The 20,421-nt window shown below is 40.3% G+C and overlaps 2 protein-coding genes across 6 annotated transcripts in view; one reads left to right on the top strand and one right to left on the bottom strand.

Annotated features, from left to right (window-relative positions):
• The window catches only part of kirrel2 (kirre like nephrin family adhesion molecule 2), a 44,506-nt gene extending 38,094 nt beyond the window's left edge, over window positions 1-6,412 (bottom strand). For 2 of the 4 annotated variants that reach the window (XM_023330214.1, XM_005798421.2), the window contains exon 1: window positions 5,735-6,411. In XM_023330214.1, coding sequence (XP_023185982.1) covers window positions 5,735-5,783 — 49 coding nt within the window. In that variant the 5' untranslated portion in view covers window positions 5,784-6,411. Of the gene's footprint in view, window positions 1-5,734 lie in introns of all 4 variants that reach the window. The other 2 variants (XM_023330213.1, XM_023330215.1) reach the window with 2 other exon arrangements.
• The window catches only part of nphs1 (NPHS1, nephrin), a 199,603-nt gene that overhangs the window by 41,345 nt on the left and 137,837 nt on the right, over window positions 1-20,421 (top strand). The gene's annotated exons all lie outside the window — the stretch shown is intronic.

Genomic DNA, 20,421 nt, shown 5'->3' on the forward strand with positions numbered 1-20,421 from the left:
CCTGACCATTTGCTGTTTACTGGTGCGGGTGTGTTTAAATACTGGCAAAAGACTGGACATTGGAACTTCCAACTGGACATTTACTGGTCTGAGCAAAACAAAGTGAAAATCTGTCATTTTGCGGTCAGCAGTCTATTTCTTGGTTCATCTCCACTATAACATCTATGTAAGTGATTGTGGAGATGAGGTGTTAATTGAGTTGCAGTGTCAACTGGACAATCTCACTGCACCTTCTATCTATAGAAAAAAAGCACACAGCCCTGAAGATGTCAGATACTCGTCCCAGCCCATCAGTTACTCTTTCAGTGTCTGCCCTTGACCTCTCTGAGTATGCCTATGTGTTAGGGATGTTGCCTCAGCAAGCTTCTTTTGATCCATTACTATCTGAGCTCTTAGCCCTAGTGCATAGCGCTGAATATTTCAGCTCCTCTGCTCAGTAAGTGCCGCCAACAATCAAACTGCATAAATAGGAAGTGAGAAGTGAAGTAAAATGGATCAGCATCTGGTGTCAAATTAATGCTGTCTGGTGGCACTGCAAATAGGACTTTTCGTTTTCCCTGCGAGACTCCCCTTGGCTGCCAAAATCCATACAGCTATCTCTAATACAAGGTTAAAGAACACGGCTGGTGAAGATAACACAGGAACAGATATTGCTGCGACGCAGAAGATAAATTTCAATTTGCTGTTGGTTTTTGTCTCTCGGCAGGAGATATGAAATCCTTGTCATCCCAGGCAGCAATTGATTGGAAAATAAAAATGAATGTGTGGTCCTATATGTCTCATGTTTTTTCTGTCTTGGTTTCTGGGTTTAGAGTCTTCTGGAGCGGTGATACATCTCTCTAGAAGGAGGTGACACTTGTGTTTTTAGGGGAGATAAATGCAATTCAAGCCTTTCTTGAAATAGCTGCTACTGTATGAATGCGACTCTTCGCCTTGGGGGGATGTTTTAATGAAAGGCACCAAATTAATCCCACTTTCCCCCTCTCTCCATTCTTTCCATTACTGTGTTTGCATAGAAGAATAAAAGGGTAAATAACTTTCTGCTTTCACTCCTCTTTTCTATGCTGATGATACAAGGAAGGGATGTGTGTGTGAGTAAGTGGGTGGGGGGTCTCAAGGCAGGATGCTGACATGGCCCTCCTTTGCCCTATTCCCTTTCATTTCCTCTACAGATCTTCCGACTGACCCAAAGGAAGAGAAGGTGAGGATGTGCGAAGACGCACACGGGGACAGACTGAAGACAAAAGGAGGATGGGCGGATAGAGATAAAAATAAAACTGGATGAGGCCAAGTGCCGTCAACAGTTTGCTACCTGGCTACTTTTGTGCTTTCCTGTGGTTTTGTCTGAACCAGCAGCGCACATCCAGTTAAGTTGCTCAGAGCTGATAACGACGCCTCAGGACATGCTGCCAAGTTCTTTATCTGTGTTTACCCAAATGGCAAAACTGATTAGAGACAAGCAATGTTATCAAGCTCCATTGTTCTCTGTTTTAGTTCAGACTTCTTCCGTACGTGTGGGGGAAGGGGAAACATGAGGATATGAAGAGAGCTAGAAAGACAATGGTCTAAGATTGTCACAGAAAACATAGCATTATTAAAAATCTTGGTCCTGTTGTGCAAATATTTAGCATTTCCTCATCAAATTTTGAGATTTTAACACAAAAAACGTACAGAATGCTACTGATTAATAGGTTTTTAAAGAATCTAGAAAAGCCTAGAAATTTTAAATATGATTTCAAGAATGCTGAAACGCTCCATCCATCACATAGTTTATATGGTGTTGTTGAAGTTTTTTTTTTCTAGAAAAAAGAAGTGATGGAGAAACAGAGTTTTCTCCAACAGCGTGGGGCATAGTTCAACACAATGATGACCTCTCCTCCACCTGTTGCTGTGCAGTGCTAGCCAGCTAATCAAAGTCATTACACTTTTTCATACATATATAAAATAAATATTTGGTTGCCTGGAAGTATTTACAGTCTGCAAAAACACACAGACCAATATTTTAGAAGCTGAAGGTGCTTTGCACAGTACTTTTATTCTAATGTTGGGAAGCTAGAGGCTGTTTTCCCAGATTTTTTAAAAACAAAACATTTAGTGAATTTATTCCATAGATCTGTTACATTTGTATTGCCATGAAACCATAGTGAATTTACTTAGCGTGATCTTACAGTGAGAATCTCATCCTGACCCATGTCTAATTCAGATTCCACTTCCAGTACAAAATCCTTCAAGAAACCCATTACTCAGAGCTCATCCAGGATACCCAGCAGAGAGGAAAATATCCATATCTTTGCCATGACTTTGTCTTCTAAATAATGCAATACATTGGTGTTCAGGACTCAGATGTGTTCGAATTCTGCTGTGTTTGCACTATCTTGCACCTCATCTCTCACACACCTCACTGGCTTGCTGGGGTTTTCTGCCTCTCCAAACTTTCTACCATGGAATCCTTTTATCATTAGGGCTTAAATTTTTTTTTTGAAGAAGAAGTAAGGACAAAGTGATTATAACCATGATTCTGGGTTTGTTTGACAAGAGCAACAAGACAGAAAAAAAGTTTTGGAGACCTCAGTGGAATTTGTTTCTGTTTACTAGACACTTTTCTGCTTAATCACCAAGATGCCGGTGACACATCTAAGTCTCATCCCCGCTAAGCCTTCCTTCCCACCATATTCCTCTACCCCCGGCTTCTTCTTTAACTGTCCCCATCCAGACTCCATCCAAGAGAATTCAAAGAGCCCAGAGTGTCAGTTCATAAAATATGCACGGCTGCTTAAAGCAAACCTCTTGGGCTCTGTTGTCTCTGCATCCACATACAAAGTTGTGCTCCATGTAGAGAAGACCCATCTTTAGTAATGAGGAAAAGAGGAATGACAAGGGAGGGGTGGAGAGTATTCCTTGCTTCCCCTGCTACATTACAGTTCTACATCTGAACTCCATTGCACGAAGTACATGATAGTGAATGGGGCTTTTCAAAACCTTTGGTGAAAGTCTGCTTTCTGCCTCCGGCCCATTAGGCAGACTTGCTCTCATGTCCTCCCGATTCGCAGTCACACATTCAGGCAACTGGGTAAAAAGAGCTGTGAGAAGAAGTAAAGGAAGCAAGGTGGAAAATTTCCTCCGCATTACACTATAGTGAGACGTGAGTGGCGACACGACTTAAGAGGAAGGGAGAGAAACTTGTAATCTCAGCTCGCAGCCTTTGAACTCGGCCCGATGAGACGCAGGCGACCCAAAGCAAAAGGTTCCAAAGAAGAGCTCACTGAAGATTACTCGGAATACTGATGCAGTGTGGAATCCAATTCCTCTGGGAGCCCTCTGAGAAAGTAAATTATCTGTGTTGAGCAAGCCTACATTCATTGAAATGTAAGCAATATGCCATGCAAAAATAATAGAAAAAGGGAAACCACAAGTTGAAGTTGGATACATTTATGAGTGCAACCAGTTGTGAGCATATATGCCTTAAAGAGTGACCCAGTAAATGAGGTCTAGGGTCTCTTAGGTTCTAATTAGGGCAGCTGTCACCATTTTCATTATTTCTGTGTGTTTGTGTGGTGAGAGAGCACAAGAGAGAAAAGCGAGTGTTTCCAATGTGCAATGGGGTTGAGGTCAAGGGATATATGCCACTATCTGGCTTTGGCTTCTTCTCATACAGCTGCTGCTGCTCTGTCAGGGACCGGTTTACTGGTGTCATGTACCCTCCCTCGGGCTTTTGAATAATGACAAAACCATGCGGAACCGGGGGCTGGAGGTGAAGACGTACACGTGCAGGAAATGGCCATTTGGGCAAGCTTTGCCATTTGCTGAGAGCTGCTAGGGGGAAACTGATTCATGCAAGAAACTAAAAATGCAGCCCAAAGGGTTCAGATTTTTATTTATTTTTTCCTACAACTTCTGTCCCTCCAAGAAAAGACCTGTGCTAGAATGGCACTGTTGTGTATTCTCGATGACATGAAATGAATTTGTTCATTTTAAAGTGTTAACTCTATGCATCCACGGGCTGCAAAGAGATTTTCACAGTATGATAACCCGAATAAAACATAATAGTTTAATAATTTTCCTTTTGATACATACATTAAAAAAAGAAATAGAACAAACAGTTGCTAAGTAATATCTTAAAGACACTCAGGATTCTACTTTAATGTTAAATTTTTTTTCTCCATAGAGAGAACACACACTGACAGTATAACAATTTGACTTGTGCTGGATAATTACTTGAACTATTGACTCGTTTATGTATTCTACTGTTAACGACTTTAGACACATGAATCTTATAGCATGCCCACAGCAGTTTTATGACAGTGTTAATTAAATAAGAGCTCCTTTAGTTTCCACAACATAAGGGTCCCTGTTTCTGGCGTCTCAAATATTCTCAAGCAGCCTCTCTGCTTTTTCTCTGTCTAGCACAAGCAGCAAAAATGATTATGATTCCAATTACATTTGTCAATTCTTTTAAATCCTAAATGAATCTAATTGTGAAAGTTTTTTTTAAAAGAAATACTGATTTAACTTTTAGAAGTAAGTACAAATGTACATATTTTTTGTGAGAGGCCTCCTAGGAGCCCTCCACTGCTGGCCTGGGGGGCCCCTAAGCAGCAGCTTAGTTTGTTTATCCCTTGGGCCGGCTCTGAGCAGCTGCTCAAAAATGCAGCTTGTTGATCCCGATGTTTATACTTCTGTAAACTCTCACAAGCCTAGCAGAACAACAGTCACAAGTTTCATTTAAATATGCATTCAAACATCTACTAAGATTTCCAAATGCAGAAATATGTAATATTCAGTTTTCTTTTAAAAATTTATAACATCTTTCAAAGCGCAGTGAGCACGTTTTGCCAAGCTGGCACATAAACAAAGCGTTAAGTAAATCCTACAAACAAAAAAAAGCAGAAGAGAGTGGTGATGTGTGTCTGTGTGTGGGGGACGCGAGCGGGGGAGACAGGTGCTTTGTGTCTCTGCTCGCTTGAAGAAAAACAAACGCTCTCACCCAATTTGTCTGTCCCACTCACTTTTCCGATCCACGCTCACTCTCTTTCTACCCTCCCTGCGTCCCTCCACATCTCTCTCTATGCACCCCTCTGCATCCCCACCTATGCGCCTTTCCTCTGTTTTCACTCAAAATCTACAACCACACCACATGCCGGGCCAGTTAATCTTTTCTTAAAGGAAAACCGCCTCTGAGTAACTTTGCAGGGTTGAAGGGACGAGGAGCCGTGCCATCAGCACTTGCAGGACTCGCTTTGTTTGTCCCAGTCATTCTCGTGGATTGGTCCACGCTTTTGTGTTCCGAACTGGCTCCCACACATGCTCTGTGCAGTCCAAATTCACAGTTTTCTACTTGCTAAAAGAAAAACAGCCAGAGAGGCACTTTATGTAGGTGCGCCCCGAAGCCGTAATTCTGCGCGAAGTCCCCCACTTAAAACAGAGATCCTGTATTTGCACAAGAGCAGAGACCATTTGGGATAAACCCAAATTACGCATTCACATTATTCACTCGGGCATACATGGGGTGAAACCCTTTGATGCAGCTGGCAGCTGCCTTTTCTTTCTTTTCCTTTTTATAAAACAAGTGATTAAACATTTACTGGTCATTAACAGCTGTGAAATGTAGCATTGCAGCAGACCAGCGCACTGAGGCGACTTGACGCAGCGCCATATGGAGCAGCAATCCATCCCCTTCCATCAATACAGACCTGCAGGCTAAATAATAAAACAAAACTGAATAAAAACATCTTACCTGTCACCATAAGGCAAAAGACGAGATATAGAGAAGTCATTTCAGACATCCTGCCCACTGACTGTGTAGGGTGAAAAGATCTACGCCGACCGAGATGGCTGGGTCCACCGCGGCACCAGAATCAGAAGAAAAAGCGCACCGAGATCTGTCTATAACCGCATCCAGTGTGGAGAAATGACTCTGAACGCTCCGATCAGTGCTTAAACTCTCACTTAGCTGTAAATCTCCATAGTTGGTAACTTTCCCGCAGCATCAGCTCCTTCAGTGTCTGTTCCTTGCCTCGCTGGCACGGCTCTTGCCTCCTTCTCCGCTCTCCGGCAGACTGTCAGAAATTCGCACGCTTCAGTCAAGCTTCATCCACGGTCCGCCTTTAAGTCTTCTCCAGCATGCTGCTGATGCTGACCCGGAGTCGCTCGGAAGCGATCTATACTCCGCCACAGCGCGCAGCCAAACAATTCCGATGAAGTTGGCTGTCTGCGGTCCGCTGGAGTCTCTGCTCTCACTGTACCTCACACTCTCTGCCTCTGTCCCTCACACAGGCTTCTTCCTCCCAGGCGGGTCTCCTTGCTTTTACTTCTCTCTCCTTCTTCCCAATAAGAAATGCGCTCTGACAGTCATCTGGTGGTGGGGTTCAAATGTGGCAAGAGCTGACTCGCAGGAGCCCCAGTGCCTCAGATGCTTCATCCGGAGGGTGCCCACCCCCGGCGGCCCACGCCCCCAGGGGGCTACCATTGGCTGAGCAGGCGTCAGGAGGAGCGTTTTAAAAACAGTTCATCTCTGTTAAATGACTGCACGATCACGATGAGTTGAAAGAAGACTAATCGTGAAATTTGAAGTTTATACAATGATGAATTAAAATCCTGGAATGCTGTCTATTTAATTGCTGCCAAGATAAAATCAATTTCCTGGTGGTACAACACGATTCTAAGTATTCAGTAAGCAGGGTTTTCAAATTTCCAGATTATTAGTAAATTGCCTTCATTTAAATGTTTACCACTTGATTTTTACCAAAACCCTGGCTAGATGTTGTTAGCACTATTCCCTTGAAGCATGAACGTCTCATTCTTACTGAATAGAGTGGTGTGAAAAGGTTTCCCCCTCTTCCTGGTCATCTTTTTTTTTTTTTTTTTTTTGCTTATTTGTTACACTTCAGTGTTTCAGAAACAATAAAATACAGTTAATCCAAACCTCCATAGAATGTCACTGTGTGAATAAGTGATTGCCCCACTAAATCTAATAACTGGGTAGGCCATCCTTAGCAGCAACAATTACAATCAAGTGTTTGTGATAACTTGCAATGAGTTTTTTACAGCACTGTGGAGGAATTTTGACCCACTCATTTATGCAGAATTGTTCTAAATTTTGCCACATTGGCAAAAAAAAAAAAAAAAAATCTTAACAGGTCAAAATCTTTATCTGTTAATATTCTCAATAGCAATCTTAACCTGATTTTCAATAGGAATCAGTTTAAGACTTTGACTAGGCCACTCCAAAGTCTTCATATTGTTTTTCTTCAGAGTGGTGCTGATGTTTTGGATCATTTTCCTGCCGGAGTTCATTTCAGCTTCTGGTCACAAACATTTGGCCGGGCACTGTCCTTTTTTGGTAGATAGTAAAGTATATTGTTCCATATATCACAGCAAGTCTTTCAGTTCCTGAAGCAGTAAAACAGCCCCAGACCATCGCCATGTTTTACTACTGTATTCTTTTTTCTGAAATGTGGTGTTACCCTTATGCCAGACATACTGGGACAAACACACATACTGGGACAAACACCTTCCAAAAGTTCAACTTTTGTCTCATCAGTCCACAATGTTTTCCTGAAGGTTTTGGGGATCATCAAGATGTGTTCTGGAAAAATTTAGAAGAGCCTTACTGTCATGCTCTGCATTGGTTTCCAATTTGGAACTCTTCTCTGCAGGCCATTTTTGCCTGGTCTCTTTCTTATGGCGGAGACACGAACTCTGACCCTAACTGAGGCATGCGGTTCTTTGGATGTTGTTGTGGGGTCTTTAGTGGCCTCTTGGATGAGTCATCTGTGCGCTCTTGGGGTAATTTTCTTGTTGGCTGGCCACTCTTGGGAAGCTTCATCACTCCTCCATGTTTGCACCATTTGTGGATAATGTCTCCCAAAGCTTTGTAACCCTTTCCAGACTTATTGCTTTCGTTTTAATATGTTCCCAAATTTCTTTAGACATGATGTTTTGCTTTTGAGGATCATTTGGTGTACTTAATTTTTTCAGGCAGGTACTATTTAAGTTATGCTTGCACTGAGAACAAGTGTGGCAGTACTCAGATCTAGATGTGGCCAGAGAAAGTGAATTCAGATGTGAAAATACCACAGTTATGGTTTAATGGGAGTGAACGTAGATTTAGACTTTTTTTTCCTCAGTTTTTGTCCATTTCATGCCACAGACTAAGCTTTTAAGCACATTTTGTAAGTTTCAATAGCATTGAATCAGGGATACTGACAGGACAAAGATCCAATAAAATGGTAAATGGCTTGTACTTACATAGTGCTTCTTCAAGCCCAGAGGATGCCAAAGCGCTTCACATTACAGTCATTCACTCATTTACGCACACACTCACACTAATCAGAACTATTTTTGGAATGGGTAAAAAGAGACATTAAGCTTCTGGAATAGCTTTATCTTTGACACCTCCTCAAAAGAGGTCTTCAACTCTCAAAGGTTCTGGGGTTTTCTTCTACGCACTCTGATCTTCTGTTTTTTCCATTGCTTTCCAGTTGGATGTAACTCAGGTGACTGACTTGGCCATTGTAGCAGTTTTTCTTTGTCTGTGTCCACTTGAGAGTTTGAGAGCATCTGATGATTCTTTTGGCACCTCTGTCAGAAATCTTTCAGTGAGTAGCTGGTCGGGGCTGATTTATAGTGAAATGAGGTTCTTTCTACTTCCAGATCCTGGTCCCAGTGGTACTCACTGGAACAGAGAATTTTACACTAAAGTCTGAAATCAATGATATGAAATTGTTTTGTATCTATAAGGTTGCAAGTGTGTCTTGATCTTTGCCCAGCCTCAGATGCTTATGTGTGAAATGCTGGCCCATTAGAGGCCTTCAATTAGGACTAAACACACTGGTATTACTTTGCATTGACAGCTATTTTCATGGGTATTATTATTACCTTTTATGAGTTATCATTTGATTGTAAAAAAAAAGACAACTATTGTCAGTTTTCAAATTAGTATTAACCTGTAAGTTTATAATTCACCTTCTTTCAGCTATTGTTTGTCATCGTGCAGTAGATGCTAAGATGAACACAAATGAATGGAAGCAATATTACCATATTCCAACAAAAGCCTCAGCTTTTATAAGAGATGAGAACAGTGCTGTCTGTTACTCGCCTGTGTCTGTTTGTAGTCTTCTTCTTTGATGTTGTTCATTACTTATTTAAGGATCTATTGATTAGTCAAAATAATAGGCCTTTCAGTCATCTGGTTAATCAGTCTTTCATTTGTTTATTGTACCAAGCAAAGCCTGAGGCTCATTTATTGTCGACACAACCTTCCTTATAAGCACACACACACAAATATAAAGGTACACATGCATAAAATGTGCCTGTTAACTCATCCAGGTGGTTCAAGCTCTGTAAGACTGAAAAATTCATCAAAGAGCCTCGACTTGGACGCTGAGGACTTCAGCGCATGTGTATCTCTGAAAACATCAACCATACACACACGCACACACACAAATAGAAATTGATTCTCTCTCTCTTCTTTTAAAAAATTGGTTAAACATTGAACCATAGTGATTAGGGTTTGCTCCTCAAGAGGCTTCCCCCCTCCAAACAGTAGTTTTAAAACCCCAGGGTTGGCCTTCCTGTTTATTGCCTCCCTGTAATGCAAACATAAGGGTCCCCTGCCAGTAAACACATGTTGATGGAAGAAACAGCTTGCACAGCTGGGAAGCCAACCCAGGTTAGTGTGTGTGTGAGCATGTCAGTAAATGGGGGTGTCTGTGCATGTGTGTTTACGTGTGAACATAGATGCTTATTTGATGTTTTACTTATGACAGTTCAGATGTAATGTACACTTCTAAATGCTTTAGATGTGGATCAAAAGACGAAAGTCGTCAATCACACGCACTCACCCCCGCACGCACGCACACAAGCATGCAAATGCAAACGCTCACATAGCATTGGTGTGAGTGTCAGCCAAAGGGTGTATATGTGATACCGTCAATCAGTCACCAAAAGCGCTCTTTGGGTGAGCAGTAAAACAGCAGGGAGCCTTCACCAGTTGTGCTCTGCTAATAAAATCAACATCCATTGTGTGAAGTCTGTCACTATGCATGATGCTGTGATTGAAATGCGTGGTCTCCTATGGCTCACACAGATGGACAGGAAGATGAGGCAAAACAGATGACACATGCCGCAGCATCACTTTGAGCCAATAGTCTTAATTATACTGGCCTTGGTGGCATCAAATGGAGGGCGCCCAAACTCCCCGAGCTTTTGAGAGACTGAATAATTTATGAGTGAAAAAGGGGGTTTTCAGCCGTGGGTTTATTAATAATAAATATGGTTTGATATTTACTAAACTGTTCAGAGGGAGAAAGGGGGTGACAGTTAAAACATTGTTTGCATGGTAATTGTAAGGAGGTAATAAATAAGGCATGAAGTGGAAACATATGGAAATGTGATTCATGGGGAAATGAGAATAATTTAACAAAATATTATCCCACTGCGCGTATGACCTGAGGTCAATTAAGAAAAGAGATGTCAGTCACTGTGAGCGGCATTCTGGGTTGGAGAATTACAATCTTTTGCTTTTCCCTTTGTCTCACTTAAAAACGGATAACATTCAATGTAGGAATTTATTCATACTGACACAAACCAGATTAAGCTGAATATCAAGCTCATTTCAACAAAAAAGGAAAAGATTTCCTGAAAAAATGAACTCAGCAAAGCATGAGAAAGAAGTTTAGGAATGTGAGTTTTGTTTTGGTCCAAAATTCTCTAATGTTATTGGAAAGCCTCACATAGTTATAAATGGAAGAAAAATGTTTTTGCATTCCATGGGTGGTTCATCCATTTAAATAGATGAAGCAGCACTTAATGTAAATTTTGCAAAAGAGTGGTCTCAGAAATATGCAAAATGAGCGCTACTTGGTAACATAGCATTTTATGTGAAATGCACTTAATGTGTCGAAATAATGCGCTTTTACCACAGTGTAAAAACCCCCCACAAAAACAAGTTTCTCCTCATTCGATATTAAGAATGATGAATCCCACACAGTACAATGCAGATTCCATTGTCTTAGATTATATATGGTTCTAAAAGATAAAACTATTTTAATGCAGTTTGGTGGATTAGGTTTGGTGTTGTTGGCAGTGTTAATTCACACATATTTTTCAGACCTTGCATATGCATTTTAATAAGTGTACAGTACACTTTTATTAAGTTTTAAAGATACCATTGCTGTCCCGTTTCTTTGTATTATATCTTTACGTTGTGAAAATCTGCATTATAATATCTGACCATCACTAGTTGGCTATTTGAGACCAAACACCCGATTCAAACCTATTGTCATCCAGTTTTTGGTATAAAGATAAAGAGAAAGAGAAAGGAGAAAAATCAAGGAAACAGAAATCTTTGAGCTTATTTTAATTTATCACGTGATTAACTGATTTACTGCTTATTGCGACAGGCATATTGTTATGTAATATGTGCAATGTCATGCCCATAAATAGTTGCTTACCAAATGCAAATAAAGTCCAGAAGAAGAACACTTCACATCCAATTGTTTTATAGGCGACACCAAGCTGATATAGTGACAGTGACAGCATGGTTGCTCACCATGGCGCAACAGGACATCTAATTGATTCACCAACGTTTCTGAATTGATATTGACTAGAAAAAAAGTTAATTGCCATGCATTGATAAATCAATATTTTGACCCACCGGATTTTGAAATAAAGCTCCTGGGATGTCGTCATCTTACAATGTTCTATAGATTTTGCATGTTGCACTCTGTTTGTGCTTTGTGTGTCTGAACATTCAGGTAATTAGCACGCTGGTGAATGTTAATGAGCAAATGTGACGTAATTTGCGATTACTCCCATTGATCTTTACCCAGCCATGTTTGGCACTGGTTCAGTTGCTTTCATCTTTTTCATTTAAAAAAAGCACCTGCATCTAATTATCCAGCCAACATGCATTTTTGGGGCCCATAATGACTTCCTCATATGGGGCGATACTATTTGGGCCCAGGTCTCAGAAATGGGCTTCTCGTTTGAGACCTGTATAGATTGATAAATTGTAACCCATATCAGCAAACCTTCTTTCGCACCCTTTGTAGATCTCAGTTAGGTCTCAAATGGTTGTTATAATATCAGTTTAAATTTTTCAACACATCCAGAGCTCGCATGGGTCAGACTTTTTCCTCAGTGTTGCTCTACATCAAAGCTGAACGAACAAATAACACTGAACTGTTATGCAACTACCAAATGTCCCATCTGGGGCACATTCCTCAGCCCATTTTCTGCACATATGGGTCCCATATGTAAATGCTGACTGGATAGAAATGCCGTCAGATGAATAGTGGAATAAAAGGTTCTCTGCTTGTTAGTGTCATGATTGGGAACAATTAACAATGTTTAAATATTTACATATTTAAATAGTAGTTCTGTGCTTGAGAAAAATTAAGTATTCTTATTCCACTACCAATAAAAAAGCAAAATCATCATGGTTTATGTTTGGACAACACAAAATCAATGCTCTTTATTACTGGAGTAAGCATTTGAAGTTTTAAAAGTGCTTGATTAACATTTTGCTTTTACTGCAGTATTTTGGTTAGCGGTAGGGTTTGAGGTTTGCACTGCTATCCATATGAGGAACATTACACCAGCTTTTACTGTAATTGTGATATTGAATGTAGAGTTGATCTGTGTCAACCATAACTCTAACTGCTGCTACAGCCTCATAACTTATGAGAACATACAGTATTCCTTTGCAAGGCAGTGGTATCCATCTGCCCGGCTTGTGAGCAATTCAAAACCCGTCTCCAATAATATGACGTCAGCCCTCTGCACTGGCTTGAAATTTGCAATTTAGCAGTTTCTTTATGTGTGATTGAGGAGCAGGAGGAGAGCCATTAAAGCCCAACACAGACCTGGGGCTTGCTCTGCAGTCTATAGAACTATTCCCTGGCTCATATCAAATCCACGTCCTCTGCCCCGATATCAGAATACGACTCTGGCCCCCCATGGATTCTGTTTTTGTCTGTAATGAAAGTCTCTCAGGGGATCAGGTTGAGGGATTCTTTTTCTCAGGGGTCAAGGAGAGGTTGAGGCTTTTGGTTCAAACTGTGCTCAGAAAAATGGTGTGGATTACAGGAATGTGGCCATTGCCCTGAGTTTTCCCGCTAGCTCTCTAATCTGGCATTACTGCAGATAAAGAAGCCAGTGTTGAGGAAAATGTAAAAAAAAATAATCATTATGGTTAATGTTTTCGGTCTTCTTTCGAAGTTCGTCACTTAACAAAATATTAACAAACAGCAGACAGACTTTAAATTAAAGTCAGAAAAACTGGGTCCATGGCCACCCTGAGTGTTTCTTCAGTGATAAGTACAGCAGTAAGCTGTCTAAAATATTCATGCTCTGATGCAGAGTTGTTGTCCCTTGATGGGCCTCGCCATGTGCAACATCTGTTCCCGATGTCATGGCGCACTCCTCTGTGCCAGAAAAGCCCTGCTGGCGTTCGTGGTATCTCTACTGTACTATGACTTATCCAGACACACACTCACACCCACACACACACTGCTCCACCCGGCTCTGATAAAATCTGAGACGACGACAGTAATCCAGTCCACTGGACAGAACTATTTAACTTCTGTGCTAATCCATAAACATAGATTAAGGCGCTTTAGTTTCATACTCAGATAAGCAATTCTGTTATTCCCTGATGAACGTTTCACTTGATTTCTTGCTCTATCTACATTTCATGAATATTTGGAGACAATTCTAGGATGACTCCTTAGTGGAATAGGCCACTGGTGTTTTGAAACAATGTACTTTGTAAGCTGCCAGCAAATTAAACTGCTATTGTGTTGATGCTGCTGCCTTATAACAAGTTGGTGAAGTTCACTTCACTGACATCTCCCAAAAAACTAAATAAAATGTCATCTATGTTGCAGTCCTTTGCTTATACACCGTGTTCCAAATTATTATGCAAATTGGATTTAAGTGTCATAAAGATACATTTTTTTGTTGTGCTATTAAATTTATAGATGGTATTGGGTGTCAGGGCTCTATGAATTACTGAATTAAATTTCAGAGAGCTGGGTTGATTAGCTTGTCTGGTGAGCTCAATTAAAGGAAACCTACTTAAGAAGGATGTTCCACATTATTAAGCAGGCCACAGGTTTCAAGCAATATGAGAAAGAGAAAGGATCTCTGCTGATGAAAATCATCAGATAGTGTAGTGTCGTATGACAAGATATGAAAACATTAATATTTAATGAAAACTGAAGCATTATCATCGTACTGTGAAGAGATTTGTAGCTGATTCAGAACAAAGATGGGTTTGTACAGATAAAGGCATAATGAGGAAGGTATCTGTTAGACATATTAATCGGATTAAGAGAGCAGCTGTTAAAATGCCCTTACAAAGCAGCAAACAGTTATTTGAAGTTGCTGGTGCCTCTGGAACCTCAAGGTGGAGGATCCTCCAGAGGCTTGTGGTACATGAACCTACCGGTACTATTGGGCCCCTAACCAGAACTCACAAGCAGAAACAGTCACAGTGGGCCCAGCCGTACATGAAGATTCATTTTCAAACAGACTTGTTCACTGATGACTGCTGGATGGTCCAGATGGACGCAGTAGTGATTGGTGGTGGATATCCACCACGTCCCAACATGGCTGTGACGTCAGCAAGGAGGTGGTGGAGTCATTTTTTGGGCTGAAATCATGGGGAGAGAATCATTGGTCGGCCCCTTCAGAGTCCCTGAAGGTGTGAAAATGACCTCAGCAAAGTAGATGGACTTTCTGACTGATCACTTTCTTTCATGGTTCAAAAAGAAGAGCTGTACCTTCCGTAGCAAAATCATCTTCATGCATGACAATGCACCATCTCTTTCTGCAAAGAATACCACTGTATCATTGGCTGCTATGGGCATAAAAGGGGAGAAACTCATGGTGTGGTCACCATAATCCTCTGACCTTTGACCTCAACCCTATTGAGAACCTTTGGAGTTTCCTCAAGCAGAAGATCTGAGGGTGGAATGCAGTTCATATCAAAACAGCAGCTCTGGAAAGGTATTCTGACATCCTGCAAAGAAATTCAAGCAGAAACTTTCCACAAACTCACAAGTTCAATGGATGCAAGAATGGTGCAGGTGATATCAAAGAAGGTCCTATGTTAACATGTAACTCGGTCTGTTAAGATGTTTTTGATTGAAACAGCTTTTGATTTTAGTACATGTGACCACTTAATGCTGCACATTCAAAGAATGACCGTTTGCAGTTCTTTATAATCCATAAAATGTTTAGAAAATCTGCTGTGCATAATAATTTGGAACAGTGCATTTTGAGTTTTTTATGTTTGAACAAAATACTGTTCTCATGGGGAGCTTTGTTCAGTAAAATTTGATTAATACTGTAATAGTTCATGACTTGAAAATTATACTGACCATCATTTGCATTGACCATTTATGAAGATCTGAGAACATATCACTTGCATAATAATTCGGAACACTGTGTAGTGTCATTAACTCTTAAACAACCAATGTGCACCAGAATATACTCTTTAACATTCTGTAGGGAGTGTGTTGGATAGTTTTCACTTATTAAATTAGCATTTCACATGATTTGGTTCAGTTTGATCATAGTTTTGTTAGTCTGATCAGAAAATATCAAAACTTCCAGTGGAGGAGAACCTGATTCCTTTGTTGTGTGTAATCATATATTAGCCATACTTATTTGAATAAAACAAACATAGAAATTCATAAAATTAATTTATACATTTCTCTAAACAACCTGACCAAGAAAAAAAGTCCAACTGTGCTTGTGGTATTTCTTAAAAGCTTTTGAAATGCATGTATCCCTTGAGATAAGGACAATGTGTATTCTAATTTTTCTACAAACTGAAAAGCATGTTAATAACGATGGCCTCACCAGATATTATCAAGCACAGGTGTTATTATTATGACAGTATGACTGTACTTTGCTTTAGAAAGTTATTTTCAAATAGGGAATCTCAGCTAGGTCCTTGTAAGAGAAAATAAAGAAAAGCATCGGAACAAGATTGATAGAGGACATCCCTTTAATTTTTGACTCCGAGTCAAACAGTGATGATAATCAGGAAGTGATTTTGTAATCGGCAGTTCCAAATCTTCTTCAGCAAGCTTCAAACAATTCTTAACATGCTTTTTTTTCGACCTTGGAGACTTGTCCCATTACAGATACATTCACAGATTAAAATCATTGATCAGTAATTATCTTCTGAGCTGTATCTTAAAATAAGAAACTAGCTCATGCTCAAGTTTAGGCAATCTGTGGTTTACACTGATTTTATACACGTATGAAACAAACAAGAGACAATAACAGGAGCATAAGCGAAGTCAGCAATAGTCAAGGTGAATTCTGTCTGAGTTGCAGGGTCTACAATAGGCCACAAATACAGTCACAGCTTCCTCCAGCACAAGGGTTGCCTTGCTGTCTACTGACAATCACATGAATAGGCCTCGACTGGCTGCTTGTTTTGTGCCATGATCCCTTGCTACTCATGCTGCTGAAAAAATAAATAACTGAGCTCTGCACTGCTATAAATAATGGATGACTCGTCCACTGTCACTTTTCATAGCATGTCAAGCCACGGCCTGGCCATTATTAGGGTCTGTCTTCTCCTCTCTGGCTCTGACTCCAGTTTTGTTATTGTTCTGGTCGACTTGCCTGCACACCTCCTCAGCGGGTCGGCTGTCAGTCTTCTTCTTGGTCGGTGCAGTTGATGGGTGCTACAGAGAAGAAAGAGGTGCTTTGGGGAGGTCTAAAACGAGCGCTACAGCACACCTATGTAAGGAGAGCTAGCTGCTCGTGGTCTATCTTGACCAGGAACAGGGTCTTTTAGAAACAATTTAAGGATGTAAAGAGATCTTGTGCCTCGTGACATTTGAATGCCACTAAAGTATATTTCTCCTCAAAATTAAGTCCTTTTTGCAAAGTGCTGTGTCAGCATTCCTTTGCTTTGTAAAGTAAGAGTATATTAATGTGTCACTAACACTTCAATACCTGCATCTGTATTTGATATTTTCACATTTAAATAAGATAGAACATAGTTCTTATGTCTCTGCATTGTAAGACAGAGTCTACTGCTCTTGATTGCATATGTATTGAATACATATTCACCACTTTAAAATAATTTCTCTTACAGTAAAAAGAAACTAAACATCAGACAAGATGCAAATGATTTGCAATACCCTGTTACACCAGTGATGTCAGTGATGTGTTACTTAGTGACGCATTACTCCAATCTGACCCCTTTTTTTGGTAATGAGTAACACATTACTACCTCCAGTCTTGTAATCAGATTAAAGTTACTTATCTGAATTACTATTATTATGATTTTACTTTGTAAAAATATATATAGTTACTTTTCTTTTGCATTTCAGGGAGTGAAGTCTCATATGCAAGAACACAGGTTTTCTAGCTGGAAGTACAAGCACTATTTTGAGTTTGTGTCAGCTACAGATGACAATATCAAGATTTGTTTTACCACCAGAGCACTGCTGGCAACACAGTGCTGCTAGTACATCCTTGAAAACAGGGAGGACAGAATAATGAGTGGTTTTCAGTACTACATCTGTCATGAAGCAGCTTAATGCAAAGCAGAGAGGGCCTCCAAGTGGACGATGCTACCAATCAGAGCCAGGGGAGTGTCTTAGTGCTGTCAATCAACCAAGTGTGCACACTGCTCACACTCTGCCGATTGCGCTCTGCTTTGCTACAGCTCCTTCGCCACTACAGACTATGCGGTGAATGCGCAGGCTAGTTAGCATGACCACTGATGACAGCAGGTAAACAGTTCTCCTGTAACAGTAAGATGGTTTTCTACCGTTAGCACAACTACAGAGTGTACATGAGTGTGATTGACAGCGCTAAGATACTCCTCCTGGCTTTGATCGGTTGCTTTTGGCGAGGAGTGGTGTATTTCTGCAGATGGCAGTAGGACTACAGGAAGGAGGGAGAAGAGCTCCATTTTTTCCAGAGATCATTTGTTTCATACTGTGATGACATAGCAACAATTTAAATAAATACATATAAAAAAATCAGATTTTCATAAAAGTTACATAGTGCAGCTTTACTAAAGCAAGAATGTCATGACAGCCCAACTACTATAAACTGATAATGCTAAAGTTGCCATCTTCCTCAGAGGTTTCTATTAGCATCTAATACATAATTTGTCTTGTAGAAAAAACGGTCACAGGCAGACAGACAACAATATAGTGACATTCTAACTGAATAATTGTTTAAATCTATTTCAGAGTTTGCTAAATTTTTTATGACATGTACATTTTTAAATTAGTTTTTGAACTATAATACAACCTGAGCCAGATAATTCTATTCTAAACAGATTCTTGAAAGTAGAATTTGAGATTCATACAAAATTTGTTGTACTTAGGATAATGCAAAAGATGACATTTATCTACTTTTTCTGTATCTTGATTACCTTAGATTTAGATGAGCAATACACGGACAACTCAAACCTTAGATGTTATTTTAAACTGACTACAGTCTTTAAAAGATTAAAAAAAACAACAAAAACATCCAGAAAGGGAAAAAAGGGGGTATCCATGGCATTATTAAACCCAAATGTCGTCTATTCTCGTGAGCCCAATATCATTGTTTCCTCTCCATCTAGACAGCCTCCCTCTAGTTTTGCCAGTGGCATAGTTAGGTACTATATTTTTTTGTTTTTGAAACTGAGCCTCACAGCTAATGGAAAAAAAAAGCATAGGAGTTTGGGCTACTGACCCACAAAGCCCCTCATTTCAACTCACTAGCCTGAAAAATCATGGATTATTTACACATACATCTGCACATAAGAAAAATGAATGAGGAACATCTGGCTTAAGATAGAGAATAAAAAAAAAAAAACACAGAAGAACTCATACATTCAACCAGTATCAGACAAAGAGCGGTCTGTGTTGAGAAATCAAAGGCAGACGCTGATACAGCCACAGACGCGGAGAAAACTGAAACTGTTATTAATGTCTAATCAGGATGAGCCCAATATTTGCTCAAGATGTGCTTCTGTCGCCACCGGAAAAAGCCTTAGGCAAGTATTGTCCACCAGCAGCTTTCAGTTCCACAGACTGAGACAGTCTCTCCATCTGCAGAGTAACAGCATCAAATCAGGGCCTGCAGCAAACAAACCCTGACAGATCCTCTCATTTGAGATTCACTTTGGGACAGCTGTGGTGCCATCCAAAAGGGGGAACCGAGTGAGGGAAGCCAGTACTCGGTAATGTATGCAGAGTGTCTCCACGTCCTGGATGACAGCAACACGAGCGCTTGTCACAAGAGACATCAGTTCTACTTAGTCACAGCGCTGTGGGGCAATCCATATGACTGCAGTGCTGTGCGAACTCTATTAATAGTTATCTACCTTTCAGGAGTTATTATGCTGAGTGGGGGATGACAGAGAAATATAATGGTAGAAGTCTCAAATGAGGGACAGAAACAGCGTCTGCTGAGTGTCTTTTGTGTTTCTCGGGCTGTTACAACTGAAGGAGCCTCCTCCAATCTCCTCTCTCACCCATTTCCTGCCAGGCGGTGTGTCTTGGAGCCTGGTGCCAGAGACACAGTTTATGTGAGAAGCATAATAAGGATTATTTATTGGGCAGGAAGGGCAGAGAGAGAAAATGATGATTCGGGGGAAAAACCCAGCAATTGTAGGGTAAGGGAGAATGAGTCAGAGTTGGAATAAAGATAACATTTTATTTTATCTTTTCACCTTAACTTTCACCAGGGTATAGAAACCTTTACAGATATTCAGTTTCCACCTCAGAGACCTGGATCTAAAATAAATCACTTCAACTGCCATAAGGTATTCTATTAGGGGTTGCACTTTCTGAAACTTTAGGAACTTTGGGGATAGGAGAGGCAGCGTAGGTTAAAAATTTTGTCTTATGGAAGATATCTACTTTTTGCTACATGGACTCTCACTAGTCATGAAGTGGCACATTTATTTATAGGAACAGAGCAGGTGAATGCTACTTTTTAAAAATTCATTGGAGGAGGTAAGACCTATCTTTAGATTGTGTTCAATTGTGAAGTCACTTTTTAGAGTAGCAAGGATAGACAGAAAACTCAGTTTTCAACAGCCAGTAAAAGATTCAAATTCAGTATTCAGAAAATTTGAACATATCATTCCCCATCATACATAGTGGTGGCAGCATCAGACTGTGTGGGGTATTTTTCTTCTGGTGGAGCAGTGAAGCTGGCAGGGAACATGGCAAAATAGCAACACATTGGTCAAACATTTGTACCAATCTATTCACTCACTCTACAGGAGTGAATTAATCCATAGGTGATTAGAGTTTGAGACCAAATTCAGAGTCTGTCTGGACATACAGTACATACATACAGCATATCTGATAATTTAATACTATCTAATATGCGTCATTATTATCAGAAGAACCACCAACGATGTGCAGGACTAAGTCT

This window comes from Xiphophorus maculatus, chromosome 3 (assembly GCF_002775205.1).
Source record: "Xiphophorus maculatus strain JP 163 A chromosome 3, X_maculatus-5.0-male, whole genome shotgun sequence".
NCBI classification, from domain to species: Eukaryota; Metazoa; Chordata; class Actinopteri; order Cyprinodontiformes; family Poeciliidae; genus Xiphophorus; species Xiphophorus maculatus.